Source organism: Peromyscus californicus, unplaced genomic scaffold (genome assembly GCF_007827085.1).
Source record: "Peromyscus californicus insignis strain IS unplaced genomic scaffold, ASM782708v3 Scaffold_14__1_contigs__length_90479793_seg_2, whole genome shotgun sequence".
Classification (NCBI taxonomy): domain Eukaryota; kingdom Metazoa; phylum Chordata; class Mammalia; order Rodentia; family Cricetidae; genus Peromyscus; species Peromyscus californicus.
In genome coordinates, this window is record NW_026294436.1 from 67,096,770 (window position 1) to 67,112,049 (window position 15,280).

General features: G+C 43.2%; 1 protein-coding gene across 2 annotated transcripts in view; it reads left to right on the forward strand.

Annotated features, from left to right (window-relative positions):
- Tp53bp2 (tumor protein p53 binding protein 2) overlaps positions 1–15,280 on the forward strand; it is a 57,259-nt gene that overhangs the window by 19,307 nt on the left and 22,672 nt on the right. For both annotated transcript variants that reach the window (XM_052737862.1, XM_052737861.1), the window contains exons 2-9: positions 23–170; positions 2,662–2,775; positions 7,294–7,376; positions 8,742–8,843; positions 12,493–12,667; positions 13,464–13,645; positions 14,009–14,173; positions 14,520–14,748. In XM_052737862.1, coding sequence (XP_052593822.1) covers positions 23–170; positions 2,662–2,775; positions 7,294–7,376; positions 8,742–8,843; positions 12,493–12,667; positions 13,464–13,645; positions 14,009–14,173; positions 14,520–14,748 — 1,198 coding nt within the window. The remainder of the gene's footprint in view (positions 1–22; positions 171–2,661; positions 2,776–7,293; positions 7,377–8,741; positions 8,844–12,492; positions 12,668–13,463; positions 13,646–14,008; positions 14,174–14,519; positions 14,749–15,280) is intronic.

A 15,280-nucleotide genomic window follows, 5' to 3' on the forward strand; every position in this document is an offset into this window, starting at 1 on the left:
TGATGGTTTCCCTGTCTTTCAGATGTTCCTGACAGTGTACCTCAGTAACAGTGAGCAGCACTTCACAGAAGTTCCTGTTACCCCGGAGACAGTCTGCAGAGATGTGGTGGATCTGTGCAAAGAGCCTGGCGAGAGCGACTGCCATTTGGCTGAAGTGTGGTGTGGCTCTGGTATGGACCTGGCTTTCCATTTGGGTTCTGCTGTCTTCTGTTGCTTTTGGGTTCTCGGATTAACACTGTGGGAATGCTCGTTTTCACCTACAGATAGCAGGATAGGCTGCACCTTAGGAGGCCATATTTTTTGCTCCAACTTTTGGTGACATAAAGCCTTTTGTTTTTCTCTCTTCCCGCAACAGAAGAAAGTCACCAAACAAGTGTTAAAGGCATAGTTCTTAGGGCAGAGGACAAATGTGTTAAAATGTGTTGGTGGAAGCTTCTGGGGTATTGTTATGGTCAAGTACTTTGGTATTTTGGTACTCAGAAGAGGTGGGGTTTTTTTTTGTTTTTTTGTTTTTTGTATGTTCAAGCTTTTCTTGCTGGGCATTGGGGCACACGCCTTTAATCCCAGCACCTAGGAGGCAGAGGCAGTGGATCTCTGAGTTTGGGGTCAGCCTGGTCTGTAGAGTGAGCTCTAGGACAGCCGGGGCCACACAGAGAGACCCTGTCAAGCTTTCGTTTATTGGAAATGGGAAGCGTTCTTCCCTTCTCTTCTTTCTCTTGCCTTTTCCTGCCCTTCCCATTGGTGTTGGGGATTGTCTTATTTTCCTGTTGCTATGGTAAATACGCCGAAGCAACTTGTGACTGACAGTTGAGGTTGTCGTCCGTCATGGTGGGGACATCACAGCGGTAGGAGCTTGAGGGAGCTGTCACACTGAAGCTGCACTCCAGTGCAAGGCCTTTGGTCCCCAGAACTGGGGGACATCCATTCTTACCCCAAAGCTTTAAGTGTGTTCTGTTGCTGCACTCCAAATATTAAAGCCTCTCTTCTTCCCTCCTTCCCGTTCCGTGTCCTTCTGTCTACTCGTGCATTTGCTTGGAGATCGTTTCTTAGATGCCGTGTACTAGATTTTGAGGGGTGCAGAGATGGAAATTTCTGGCTTTCAGCTATCTCTCAGTGCAGGAGAGGCAGGCGCCCCCTTACAGTGCTGTGAGGGTAAGTGGAGCAGGTGGACGTGCTCCGTCCTCCAGAGGAAAGGGTACCGGGGACAGAGATGAGTGCTGGTACCCGTCCAGTCCTCCTCCGCTCCCCTCCCCTCTCCTCCCAGGATGGGGGAGAAGTGGGGTGTTTATTTAGAATTTCCTCCCCCTTTTTTTGAGGGACTGTAGAATTGCGTGGTTTGTGGAAAGCAGCTACATGCATTACTGCTGCTGGACGGAGAACCAGGACTGCGTGTTGTTTGTTCCAACCAGGCAGATTAAGTTCCGGGCTAAGTCACAACATTGGCTGCTGAATGCTTGGCTGCCCTGTCCCTGTCCATGTCGTCTATCTGAGGCATTGAGAGATGGTGTCTTCGATTACTGATCAGTGTATAGTTTTCATAGGACAATTTAATATTCTTATTACAAATTACACTGATGTCATTGAGAACTGAGTTTATGCACTTGCCTTCTCAGCTAGTACATTGGGTTTTTAAATCCAGCTTCCTTCCAGAGTGGGAAGTTTGTTTGTTTTGTTTTGTTTTTAAATAGCTCAAGATACATTGTTTCTACTGAAGCTCCCAGTTATGGAGTATTTAGCTGCATCTTTTTTTCTTGTTCCAGAAAAGTTATGAGAGCTGGCAGTCTTGCTGCAAAAGAGCTAAATATCTTCTCATTGAAATATTCTTTTTACACATGAATAAGTTTCACTCTTGACATTTTTTATAAACTGATCATTTGTCAACATTGGGTCTGGGAAGTTGGCTCAGTGGATAAAATGCTGCACACAGCGTGGGTCTAGTTTGTATCCCCAACACTCATGTAACTGGATATGCTGCACCCCATAACCCCAGTGATGGGGTGCAGACAAGGACCCCAGGGACTCACTGGCTAGCCAATTAGCTAAAGTGGCAAAAATTCAAGTTCAGTGAAGAGACCCTGTTTCAAAAAATAAGGAAAGTGGAAAGTGATGGAGGAAGACATCTTGATGTTAGCCTCCACGTGTGTACACATGGGCATGCACATCCACACACATGTCACATGTGCATGTATATGTACACACCTATATATCATCCCCTAAACTCATACAGGAAATAAACTGTAGTAAAGACTTTAAATTAAAACTTGACCTGAGGCCATTTAGAAAATTGCTTTTAATTTTTTCTTCATATATTTAAGAGTACATAGAACATTAGTATTAGTGAGGTAGGTCTCTGGCTATGTGGATCACACAAACTGTTGAAATTCTCAGAAATTAAATGGCATGCTGATAGATATGAAGGAGCCACTGAATTAGACTCTTAAGACCCTGACAGCTGATATATACCCATTGTTTCTATTACTTTATCCTGACTTGATAGTGATTGTGTGGAAAAGCTGTGACATACCATTTTTCTGAGTTCTGTTAATGGAAGAAAAGAGTTATGTGAAATACCAAGTATTTCCTGTATTTGATACATAGTTTATGTTTAAGGTATATTTGTTTTTCTTTTACCTGTAGATAATGTCATTTTTTTTCTTTTAGAACGCCCAGTTGCTGATAATGAACGAATGTTTGATGTTCTTCAACGATTTGGAAGTCAAAGGAATGAAGTCCGTTTCTTTCTTCGTCATGAACGCCCCCCTAGCAGGGATATTGGTACATAATATTCTGTGAATCATAACTAGTGTTGAGGCTTTTATTTTGTGCGTTGTAGTAGTTGAGGAGAGGCATAGGACGAGAAGCTGGGAGTTGGAGGGTGAAGGGAAGCTAGGGAATTAGAGCAGTGGGGCAGGTTTCTTAGTCTGGACTTGACTGGTAGTGGGGGGAGAAAGAGATATGGCTTGCTTGAGGAAGGGAGAAGTTTGCCTGTAGGTTTTAATGTGGTAGGAAGGAGTCTGTAAAGCAAGAAGTTGGAGCTAGAAGGAGGAGGAATGATTACTAGATACAGCAGGGTCCCCGAAAATGTGTGTCTCCACCTGAGGTTCTCCTCCGAGATAAAAGGAGGAGTCTGGACCTCCTCACACTAACAGGAAAGAGAGAAAACCACACACACCTAAATCTGGGTGTCTGCAGGTGCAAGCTGAGGTGTTTCTCATCTGAAAACGTGTTTTCTTTGGGGATGGAGATAAAGTCATGTGGAAGTGGTGGTGATGGAGGTGGGTAGACAGACCGAGCTGTTAGGAAGAGGAGAGCATGCGTACTGGAGAAGTAGGGTGCTGGAAGCATCGAGGCCACTCATGAGAGACTTGACACCTGTGCCTCCTAGGAGTGCTCTGCAGCTCAGGAGGTTGTGATGGAAGACAGACTGGCCTGGGGTTGGGTTTGCCTGATGGACTTCCTGGGAGTTCAGTGGTGGTGCAGTGCTTGGCAAGGTGATGTGTACGTTGGGTGGGTATCTTAGTGATGTTTTCTGTTGCTGTGATAAAATACCTTGACAGAAGCAACTTAGGAGGGCCGAGGGTTTATTCTGGTTTACAGGTCAAGGGGTACATACGGTGTGTTTGGCAGGAGGTCAGACTGGGGGGAGCTTGAAGCAACTGGTTACCTCACATCCACAGTCAGGACGCCCGATCATGAATACTGCGCTTACTTCGCTTTCTCCTTTATGCACAATTCAGATTGTTGACCCAGGGAATGGGGCCACTGGCAGTTAGCAGGTCTTCAAGCCCTAGTTGACCTGATCCAGATGCTCCCCCCAGGCATGCCCAGAGGCTTATTTCATGGCTGATTTCTAGATACTGTCAGGTATCTCACGATGCAGTGGGGTAGGGGTGAAAGGATGGGCCTATGGGGAAAGAGTAGATGGCATCCCATGGCCGAATCTCATGATCAGATTAACAAACAAATGGAGGAATGGGCGGTCAAAAAGCAGAATGATTAAATATGAGATTTCGGGTATAGACCCCTTTCAGTGGTTTTCTTCTTTCAGGTTAGACCCTGAAAAAGAGCCTGATTTAGAAACAACTTGGCAACAGAACTTAGATGATCTCTTGGGTAGCAGGGTCCCAAATGAAGGCAGACTTGGAGGGCCTAAAAGAATGGGATGGCTAAATCTTCATAACTGATCCAGGACAGGAGAGGACAGACAGTAAGACACCAAGTGGAGACTGTGGGCTGCAAGTTGTTTAGACCCTGAGAATGGGGCCTTGGCTGTAAGGTGCAGATGAACCCGCCTTCAGTCAGGGAAGAGCCCTTCTCATTGGGAAGCCACCAGCTGAAACAGAATCACTCCATTTCCAAACATGCTGGGATTTCTAGAGGAAAGTTCCGGACAGTTTTCTTGGGAGTAAGAATGTAGATAGCATCTTAATGAGTGGGTAGTTAAACATCCCAGTTTTATTATTTGCTCTTATTTTAATCCAAGTGTGCACATAATACCTGCTCTGAATTGACTTAGTTTGGCGCCTTCTACTCTACCGATGAGAAGTGCTGATACGTCGGGGTTAAGTGGCTTGTCAGGCCACACACCTAGTGGCAGAGCCAAGAGGGAAAACCCGAATCACCCAGACCAGGCTGACTTACAGCCTTTCGGTTTTACTGGTGTTTGTAATTTTATTTTAAATATGCATAGAGGTATCCTCCCTAAGCCTTCTTTTAAAAATGCATTTTAATTGACATTTGCATCATGTTTTTATTTTCTTCTGTGTTTACATTACTGTATATATTCTGAATTCTAATAAGTTGGAATTTGGCTATCCATCTCCCAGTTCAAATGTCTTGCTGTGTACAGCACCGGGTGAATTATTAAGTAGCCTCCCAATAGTGCATTATGCAGTTTCAGAGTGTCTGTAATGTGAGAAATAAAGTGTTAACTAAGACAAGGGAGCTGTTTGCACATTGTTGCAAACACCAGTGCCACACAGCGTTTAGACTAGTGGAGAGCAAGATGGCTGGCTTTCCAGTCTGCTGTAGGCAGGTCTGTGCTTCCCTCTTTAGTTCAGACTGCTGAGGATTAGGAGACTGATAATGTGCACCGCCAACTAAGACTGACCCACAATGTTTTTGAAATTGTTTTTAAAACTTTCACTTTTTACTGTCAATCATGTAACTGGCTAAAATAAAAGCTAGTTGAATGTTTTTTCCCTGAGACAGAAAAGAAAGCAATTATTTGTATTGTAGAAAAATATTTTTCTTCAGAGATACTATAATAAATTATTCAGGTTATTGTATTAGAGAGTCAACCAGCATTTAAAAGCTAGCATTAGAGTTACATACTGAGTGTAATGCTTGGCTCTGAGGCTAGCTAGTCATATTTATTTATTGATGTAAGAATTTGTTCTAAGTTTCCTGATAGGTATAATAGATATTTGATTCAAAGAAATATGTGGTGATATATTGTGTACCCTAATAAATTTTGGCTGAAGATCAGAGAACAGAACAAGTCACTAGATTAAACATAGAGGCCAGGCAGTGGTGGCACACACACCTTTAATCCTGGCACTCGGGAGGCAGAGATCCATCTAGATTTCTGTGCATTCAAAACCACCCTGGACTACATGAGATTGACTCAGTCTAGGAGAGAAAACAGGGCAGGCAGTGGCGGCACACACACTTTTAACCCCAGGAAGTGATGGCTGGGTGAAGTAAATAAATAAATAAATATATATGTGTGTATATATATGTATATAAGGTATATAAGATGTGAGGAGACAGGAACCAAAGCCTTTTCGGCTGAGGAACCTCTTTCGGCTAGAGGCCTTTTCAGGCTAAGGAGTTCTAGATATAAGACATGGCTTGTTCCTTTGTCTCCCTGATCTTTCAGCATTTACCCCAAGGTTTTTATTATAAGACCTTTAGAAATTCAAGCAACAGAAATGGTTGTCTTAAAATCTCTCAGGTAATTGTAATAATTATTTTAATTTCTGGAAAATATGGGTATGAGTTTAACACATTTTAAAAGTTATCTTTGTTGATATTTCATATATGTATTAGTTTAAATTTATTCCTTTCCTTTATTGTGCATTGAGTAGTGCCAAGATACATGTTTTGGCTTGAAACTCTTTTTAGTCAAAAATGCAGAGTAGTCATTAGTTTTTAGTTAGACTTTTTTAAATCAAGAGAAATGGAAATATTTTTTATAAATTAATGAGGATATACTTCACAGTATACTTACAAATTTCCACAGAATGTCCCAATAAATAAAATTATCAAAATACCACTGGATTTGTTTTTAAGTACAAGTTTTTATTTTTTTATTTTTTATTTTTTCACTGTTAATAAAGAGGTAGACTGATTGCATTTTTAAGTTATTTCTTTTATTGAACACCTCCCCATTTCTGTACTAAGGAAGCATTGAAGCATTGAACGAGCATCCTGTGGATGCCAGGAAAGCACTCTACCACTGAGCTATCTCCATATACTCCAGCCTGCTTACATTTTTAAAAATTGCACATATATATTTAATCCATGTATACACACACACGCACACGCACACGCACACGCACACGCACACACACACACACACACACACAGTATATGTGTACACATTTGTGTGTGTGTGTGTATGTGTGTGTGTGTCTGTGCGCGCACATGCGTGTGTGCGCTCATGTCCTGGTATGCATGTGTGCTCGTGCTGTGGCATGAATGTGGAGGTCAGAGGAAAACTTAGGAAGTCAGTTCTCTTTTTCCACCCTGTGGGTCCGTGGAGTCAAACAGCTGGTTGGGCTTGGCGGCAAACACCTTACTAGTCTGTTGAGCTTGTCTCTGGTTCCCGCATCCCTCCTTTCATTTTGAGACAGGCAGGGTTTGAACTTGGGCTTCTCATGGTTGGGCCTCCTGAGGAGCTGAAATTATAGGCCTGTGCAACCAGGTTCCTCTGAAGCTCTTTCAGTTCATTACTGCATGGTCTAGAACTAGGAGGAACAACTATAAGCAAATGGTACAAATTACCTGGAGTCACAGGTGCAGTAATTTCTCGCCATTGTTGAGTGAATCGGGCAGCTTCCTAGGGAATAGGTGGAATGTGAGCTTCCTTAGTGCTGTTCATTGTTTCAGATAATTGCGTTTTCAAAACAAGCCTAATTATGAGATCTGAACTCTATTGCTGTTAGAAGATACTTTAAATGTACAGTCAACTCAAGAATCAGATAGCAGTAAAACAAAGCAGAAAGGAACTGCTGTGTGGAACTTCTCTCAACTCTAATGTTCATGCCTAGTTTCTGAATCTGTATTTAGTGAGTGGACCAAGATCCCAAGATCCAAGTGTAAAAAGAAATGGTGTGAAAATTCCCGGTGAGCATCGGAGAAAGGAGAATGGAGTAAGTGGTTCTTTTTTATCTTATTATATGCCACAGTCATGTGCTTTTAAACTTTAAATCTCACTCATTATTATTTTCTTATTCAGTGGATCAATAATGACCACCTTTTCAAGGCTGCTTCTTTTAACATAAAAATATTTTTACTTATTTGTGGGGACTGGGTCAGAGGGGCATCAGATCACCTGGAGCTGGAGTTACAAGCAGTTGTGAGCTGTCTCCTGTGGGTGCTGGGAATTGAACTTGGGTCCTCTGCAAGAATGGTATGTGTTCTTAACCACCCAGCCACCTCTTTAGCTCCTTAAATATTTTCATAGATAATTCCATGATTCTTGTATGGCTATTACTCATAAGAAGCTAGCTGCTGAATACACCAGAAATTCACAACAAAATAAATGTTTAGCAAGTTCCAGGAAATATTTGGTGATTTTATTTGTTGCTATAATTACTTTTAGAAAAATGGAAAATTATTAATTAATGATCCTGCTGTTATATATAAATTGAAATATCTTGGCATACCTTTGAAGGTGTTCTTTTCAGATCCCAGAACTTTGGATATCAGTCTGGTTTTCCTGAGTTATCTTACTCTACTTTATAGTTAATTTTTGCCAGAGTTCCAGGTGTCTAAAGTACCTGCTGTACATTCCCTCAAGTGCGTCCTGTTCTGTTCTTTGATTCACAGTTAGTTATCTTACTGTGATGAAGGCCAGTGGAGAATGACAGGAGTGTCTTAGTCAGTAGCAGGCTTTCCTAAGTGTGACCTAACAAATAATACCTCAATTGGTGTTTACTTTCCCAAAGGAAGGTTTATGTAAGTAGAACTGAGATACAACAAATCGCCCCTTTTTTTTTCAGTCAAGGTCAGGACTGTGTAGCCCTGGTCAGCCTGGAGGGCCTCCTTGTATAGATCAGGGATTACAGGTGTAAGCTATCATAACTAACTTTAGACTGGTTTTTGGAGATTGGAAAGTGGTAACTCTTGCCTTGGCCTCCCCAGTGCACTGCCGGGCCTAGCCAGTGGTGCCTTGTGTTGAAGTCATGTTTTGATGACTATGTTCTAGGTTTGCTGTGGACACCCTAGTACTGTGTTTATACAGCCACAGTCTACTGTTTAATGTAAATTAACCACAGGACAGAGTAACTCTGAATTCTTCTGTTTGTGTTTCTGAGAAAACTATTTAAAATGTACAGCTTCAAAAATCATTGGCCTGTATGTTAGTATGTTTTATATCTTAATAAATGAACTCAGTGACTATTAAAGTAAAAATTAATACCCAAATAATTTTGTTATGATTAGTTTAGATGGAGCTTTTAAGCAGGCCTCTGAACATAATATAGAAATAGATGGTGGTGTGTTTCCATTTGTAGGTGAATAGTCCGAGGATGGACCTGACGCTTGCTGAACTTCAGGAGATGGCATCTCGCCAGCAGCAGCAGATTGAGGCCCAGCAACAAATGCTGGCTACTAAGGTAGAGTCTTCCCAGACCTCATCACCTACTGCTGTTAATGTCTTTGTCGAGACTGTTCACAGTCTGCCCTGCTTATTGAGGTAGTGGCCTCTCTCTCACATAGGAACTGGTGTTATCACCCCAAGTTACCTGCTGGGTGATTTTCTTCAGCATTTTTCAGAAACCCTTGTATCCTTTCAGTTCAGGATTTTCCTGACCTAATTTTTGTTACTGTTTTTTTTTTTTCTTTTTGAGTTAGTTGCCTGTCTCTGTTACCTAAGCTGATCTCAAACTTTTGGTCCCAAGTGATTTCCCCCTGCCTCTGGCTCCTGAATAGCTGGGATTATAGACTTACACCACCATGTCTGACTTGATCCTTGATTTTGATAAAGGCTGATTACCCTGGGCTGGGAGTCAGGGAAAGGGAAGTTAGAAAGAACACTTTTCTTTGCTCCCTGGAGCTCACCTGTGCTGCAGCAGGAACAACTTGAACATTTGCTCAAGCTGTCGCTGTCGCCTTCTGCTGCTTGGCCCCAGTGGAAAAGAGGTGTTTTATTCAAAATCCTAGTCCTGGCCTTGAATAAGAAAAATTGCCCTCAGTTACTATCAAAACTAGTCTCTCTCTGCCGCTGCATCTGCCAGCCACAGGCTTAGAATCTACAGCAGATGCCGGCAGACTTTGCTCCTTAGAGCTCTGTAGTAACAGTCTCAGCCTTTGTGTGCCACTCTGTCTCCATAGTGGTTAGTCAGCTTTGCCTGTGAGTAGTCACAGATGTGTGTGGTGTGTTCCAGTGGAGCTCTACTTATGAAAACAGCAAATTAGGGGCTTAGGAAATGGCTTAGTAGGTAATGTACTTGTCCAAGTTTGAGGATCTGAGTTTGGATCTCAGAACCCATGTGAAGCGGGGTTTGGTAACTATATCTGTGACCCCAGCATTTCTGTGGTGAGATGTCCCCACCCCCATACACATGCAGGGTTGCTGGGAGAAGAGAAAGATTGATTGATTTAAAACAAACAAACAAAAAAACTCAAAACAAGCAAACAAACAAAAAAAACCTAAAAAACTCGGCAAGCTGGTTTCATCTTCAGGCTCTACGTTGTCAGCCCCTAGTCCACACACTCAGGATCCTTAAATTAGAAGTCCTTTAGTGACTGGAAGCTTCCAGAAGCTGGATTAACCACATGATGACTCAACCGGTTACCCATTGAGCCTTACAGGTAATGGCTAGGAGATCTTTTAGCTGTTCTCACCATGCACTTTGCTCTTGCATGTAACATTTCCATGCATTCTTATGCACCCATTTCTACTTGTGATAGCCGGCACCGTGGTGCATCGCTTCTCAAACTGGACCTAATCATCTAGCTAAGAAACAGGTTTCTGATTCAGAGTTTGGAGCCTGAGATCCCACATTTCTAAAAGCTTATTGTAAAAATAAGCTGTTATGCTATCACAGTGTGGAGGGAGGACACACCTTCATCTAAACGGTTGATCATTGCAGAGTAAATCTCTAATCTCAAGACCTTCCCTTTGAAAGTCCATGTTATTTACATGTTTTAAGCATATTTGGAGATGGTTACCTTTGATTGTAGATTCTGTGATTGGTGTTTTAAAATTATAAAGTAATACAAATTTTAAATTGCATAACTGCAGGGTTTTTTTTTTTGTTTTGTTTTGTTTTGTTTTTCAAGACAGAGTTTCTCTATAGCTTTGGAGCCTGTCCTGGAACTCACTCTGTAGACCAGGCTGGCCTCGAACTCACAGAGATCCGCCTGTCTCTGCCTCCCAAGTGCTGGGATTAAAGGCGTGCACTACCACCGCCTGGCTTAACTTCAGTTTTCTAAAGATGTTACTTCCTTGGCTCTTTACAGTTCCTACCCATGGAGTATATAATATATAAGATACTTCTCAAAGAGGAGTATTTATATTTTCTATTTAATCCTTGTCACAGCAACAAGTAGTTGTTAACACTCATTCCCACGTTACAGATGAAGAAACAAATGTGTGTGTCCAAGATCTCATAGGAATTCATAGTTTGGCTTGGAGTCTGAATTTGAATTCATATCCTCTACATTTAACTGCTTTTTTTTACATTGCCTCCCAACTCAAATGGGCTCCTTAAAATGAGCCTCTTTTTTAAGTTAGTGTGCATGCGCACATGCACGTGTGTGAACACGTGTGTGCTTGTGTTTCCTGTATGCGTATCTCTGCCACAGTGTAAGTGGAGCTCTGAGGAAAACTCGGAGAGTTGGTTCTCCTTCTACCATATGGGCTTCAGAGATTTACCTCAGTTTCTCAGGCAAGTACTTGTCCTTACCGGACCAGGTTAGCGTCTTCTAGACGCATCTGGGGGCAGAAAGACAGCTCCCTTTGGGAAGTGGCTGCTATGAAAGTTTGAGGAACTGGATGGATCCTCAGCACTCATGTAACAGCTGGGCACGGGGGCAGCCTGTGTGACCATAGCACTGGGAGGGACGGTGACGAGACGGCAGATCCCTGCAGCTCATTGGCCACCTTGTCTGGCCAGTCCAGGTCTAACGAGTAACTCATTCTCTCCCCGTGTGATCCCCCTCCTCCAGGGCTCAGGGACTGTTAGAAGAGGGGCCCGAAAGACTGTAAGAGCCAGAGGCGGTGGGCGACTACAGGGAAACGTTTTCCAGACACAACAGGGCACTCACAATGTGCACTCATTGCAGTTATGACAACATGTATAAGACCCGTGCAGTCTCAGCCAGACAAAATCCCTCCCAGAGAAGGGAGGTGGGCATGCAGTCCCACCCCGGGGTGGGGTGGAGGTGCTGTCAGCTGATGGCTTCTGGCAGAAGGGAGTGAGTTTTTCTTAGGGTTTAGGGTTGGCCACCCTCCTGTGAAAGGCACACATCCAAGAGTACTTGAGCGGCACAAGCTGTACTTGATTTTTTTTTAAAGTGGGGAAAAGGCTCAGCAGTTCAGAGCATGCACTGTTCTTACAGAGAGCCTGAGTTCTGTTCCCAGCACTCACGTCAGGTGACTTAGAACTGCCTATAACCCCGGCCCTGGGGCTCGGAATCCCTCAGCCTCTACAGACACCTTCATTCATGTGCACATAGCCCCACACAGACACATACACGTTATTAAAAATTAATCTTCTTTTAATAAAAAGGGACACAAAGTTGGGTGGGTAGGGAAGGGGGCGTAGCTCTGAGAGGATTGGGGAAAGATTGAATATGATCAAAATTCATCACACAAAACTTTTCAAAGAACTAATAAAAATGAGGGAGAAAAGGTGATCAAGGAAGATATCCGATGTTGACCTCTGACCTTTCATGCCTACACACATACACATATGCACATGTATATACTCCCATGGACACTACACAAACAATCTATTTTACAAGCAGTTCTTTATGAAACCACTTCCAGGATTACTGCTCGCTTACTATGTAGGAACTACTTGGATTAAAAATACTAATTTCTAAGTCTTCTCTCCAAGAGCTTCTAGGGTGGGCCAAGGAGTGTGTGTTTCGAATACTGCCCGGGTGATTGTGACAGCATGCAGGATATATGGGAAGAGCAGAACTGTTACAGGAACACTAGTCTTGGCCTGCGAGGGTCGAGTGAGGTTATGTTGAAGTTGGTAGTGTGCCTGTTTAAAATGACTGGCCCAGTGATGCTTCTTTTTCTGTCTTTAGGAGCAACGCTTAAAGTTTTTAAAACAGCAAGACCAACGTCAGCAGCAACAAGCTGCTGAGCAGGAGAAACTTAAGAGGCTCAAAGAAATAGCTGAAAGTCAGGAAGCCAAGCTTAAGAAAGTGAGAGCGCTGAAGGGCCACGTGGAGCAGAAGAGGCTGAGCAACGGGAAGCTGGGTACGTGCGTGCGTGCATGCGTGCGTGGCTCACGGTAGACAGGAGAGGCTGGATTGGAAGCTGCTCTGCAGAATGAAAGCAGCACGGGAAGTTTATGTGGGTTTGTAGTGAGAATAAGTGTTTGTGTTTAAAGGAATTCTAAAAGAGTTCCTCTTGGTTGATGTTAGCATTGAGTGTTTTAGGTAGATTGTAAAATTACATTTTTTTTTTTTTTTTTGGTTTTTTTCGAGACAGGGTTTCTCTGTGTTGTTTTGGTGCCTGTCCTGGAACTCACTTTGTAGACCAGGCTGGCCTCGAACTCACAGAGATCCTCCTGCCTCTGCCTCCCGAGTGCTGGGATTAAAGGCGTGCGCCACCATCGCCCGGCGTAAAATTACATTTTTAAGTTATATTTTTTCCTAAATTCTTGATCAAGAATTTGATGAAGATAAGGATTTTTGTTTATGTGGTACCTCCAGTTATTAAATTGCCATATTATTAATAATTAAAGTTTTAGTGATTCAGTCGCTCTACCATTATAAAAGTGAGATCTAAAGTTCAAAAGAAAATTGATTTCCAAAATTGAGAGTTTAATGTTTACTTTATTCACTGTGTAAATTCTTCAGAGCCTTCAAATGTCTGTATCTAGACAATAATGCAGCCGTTCAGGGATTTCTGTTGTTTCTAAAAGTAGGTTGGTCCTAGAACATTCTCAAAGAGTTCTCTACTTACTAGAAAGTTCATTATGGAGCTTGGTTGCCTGGCAAGTAGTTCATTCTTATTTTATTTTCAGCCGTGGTCATTCTCTCTCTTCTAGTGGAGGAAATTGAGCAGATGAATAGCTTGTTCCAGCAGAAACAGAGGGAGCTAGTTCTGGCTGTGTCAAAAGTGGAGGAACTTACAAGGCAGCTCGAGATGCTTAAGAACGGCAGGATCGATGGCCACCATGACAACCAGTCAGCCGTGGCTGAGCTTGACCGCCTCTACAAGGAACTGCAGGTACGGCACTCTCTCAACGCAGCGCGAGCTCCGCCCCAGAAATAGAAACTTCCCAGAGATGACCGGAACTTTTGGACTTTAGCTGCTTTTCCTTAAGGTGGGTGGAAGTGGGAGGCCTAAACCCCAAGAATCCAGAATAAACTTTAAGATGCCTCAAACAGGAAATTTGAGGCATAACCACAGCCAGTGGTCAGGCACAGATGTTGCTGAAGTTTAAACCAGGAGGTGAGGTGTGCAGAGAGGTGGAAGCAAGCCCCTTACATTTTTAGAAATTCTGTAATAGTTAACCATGTGATTGCTTCCTGGAGGTGCTTTTCTTTCCTTCCCTTGGTTATCTTGGTGTTTCCGTCCTGTTTTGTTCAGTTAAGAAACAAACTGAACCAAGAGCAGAATGCCAAGCTGCAACAACAGAGGGAGTGTTTGAACAAGCGCAATTCAGAAGTGGCAGTCATGGACAAGCGAGTTAATGAGCTCAGGGACCGGCTCTGGAAGAAGAAGGCCGCGCTGCAGCAGAAAGAGAATCTCCCGGTGAGCCAGTAGGCTGTCTGTACTGGGGAGGGGTCTGCCCTGGGCCTGGGGAGGGGGCAGCAGCTGCGTTGGAGTCCTACAGCTGTCCTCAGAGAAGACAGTGCAGGGTGAGTCTGCAGAAGATGGTCTGGGACTGTTCACCTTTTGTTTACCTGTGGTGCTTAGCTTCCCTTTCTAAGACTTGCAGCAAGGTTATATGAGAGTTCATAATGGAGTAGTTCTGTTGGAACTTGTTTTTATAGTCTGGTTAAATTCCAAAACTGCTCATTCTGAAATTTTCATTCTTTTCTGAATTAGTCCTCTAGTAAAACATGTAATATTAAAAGATCTGTGCTTTTTAACCAAGGTTTCACCTGATGGAAATCTTCCCCAACAAGCAGTGTCAGCCCCGAGTCGTGTGGCTGCTGTCGGCCCGTACATCCAGTCATCTACTATGCCACGGATGCCCTCCAGGCCCGAGCTGCTGGTGAAGCCAGCCCTGCCCGATGGGGCTTTGGTCATGCAGTCAGCAGAGGGGCCAATGAAGATACAGACACTGCCCAACATGAGGTCTGGGGCTGCTTTGCAAAGTAAAGGTAAAAGACCTTTCCAAGGTCCTCCATATTCAGCTCTTCCCTGTGCCGCTGTATTTGCCAATGAGTATTTAAAAAAGTTGTTTTCGTATTACCTACTTTTAAATTCTCCAATTCCTGTATTCTTTGCTAGTGATTGTAACCAAGACAGTTCTACTCAGGATAACATCAGAGTGTTTTCAGAAATGTCCTTACTGGATGTGTGGCGTTCACCTTTAAGTCCAACACTTTCTGCAGAGGTCGAAGCAGGAGGATTGTGTGTAGTTAGAGGCCTATACAGTGGTGCATTATCTCACAAAAGAAAGTTATCCTTGTTAGGAAGGAAATGTTGATCTGAGATCTTTCGTCCTGTTCGAAGAGACTGTATAGACATATCAGTAATGCCAGTTTTACAGAGTTGTGAATCCTCTTTCTTTGGAACAGTATTAAGAATTCATGAGCTCTTAGGCATGAGCATTGCTTGCTGACAGGTTTTGGAATGAAGGTAAACACCTGGAGGTGTAAGGTGGGAAGAGCAGAGGCCCTTGCTTTAGTC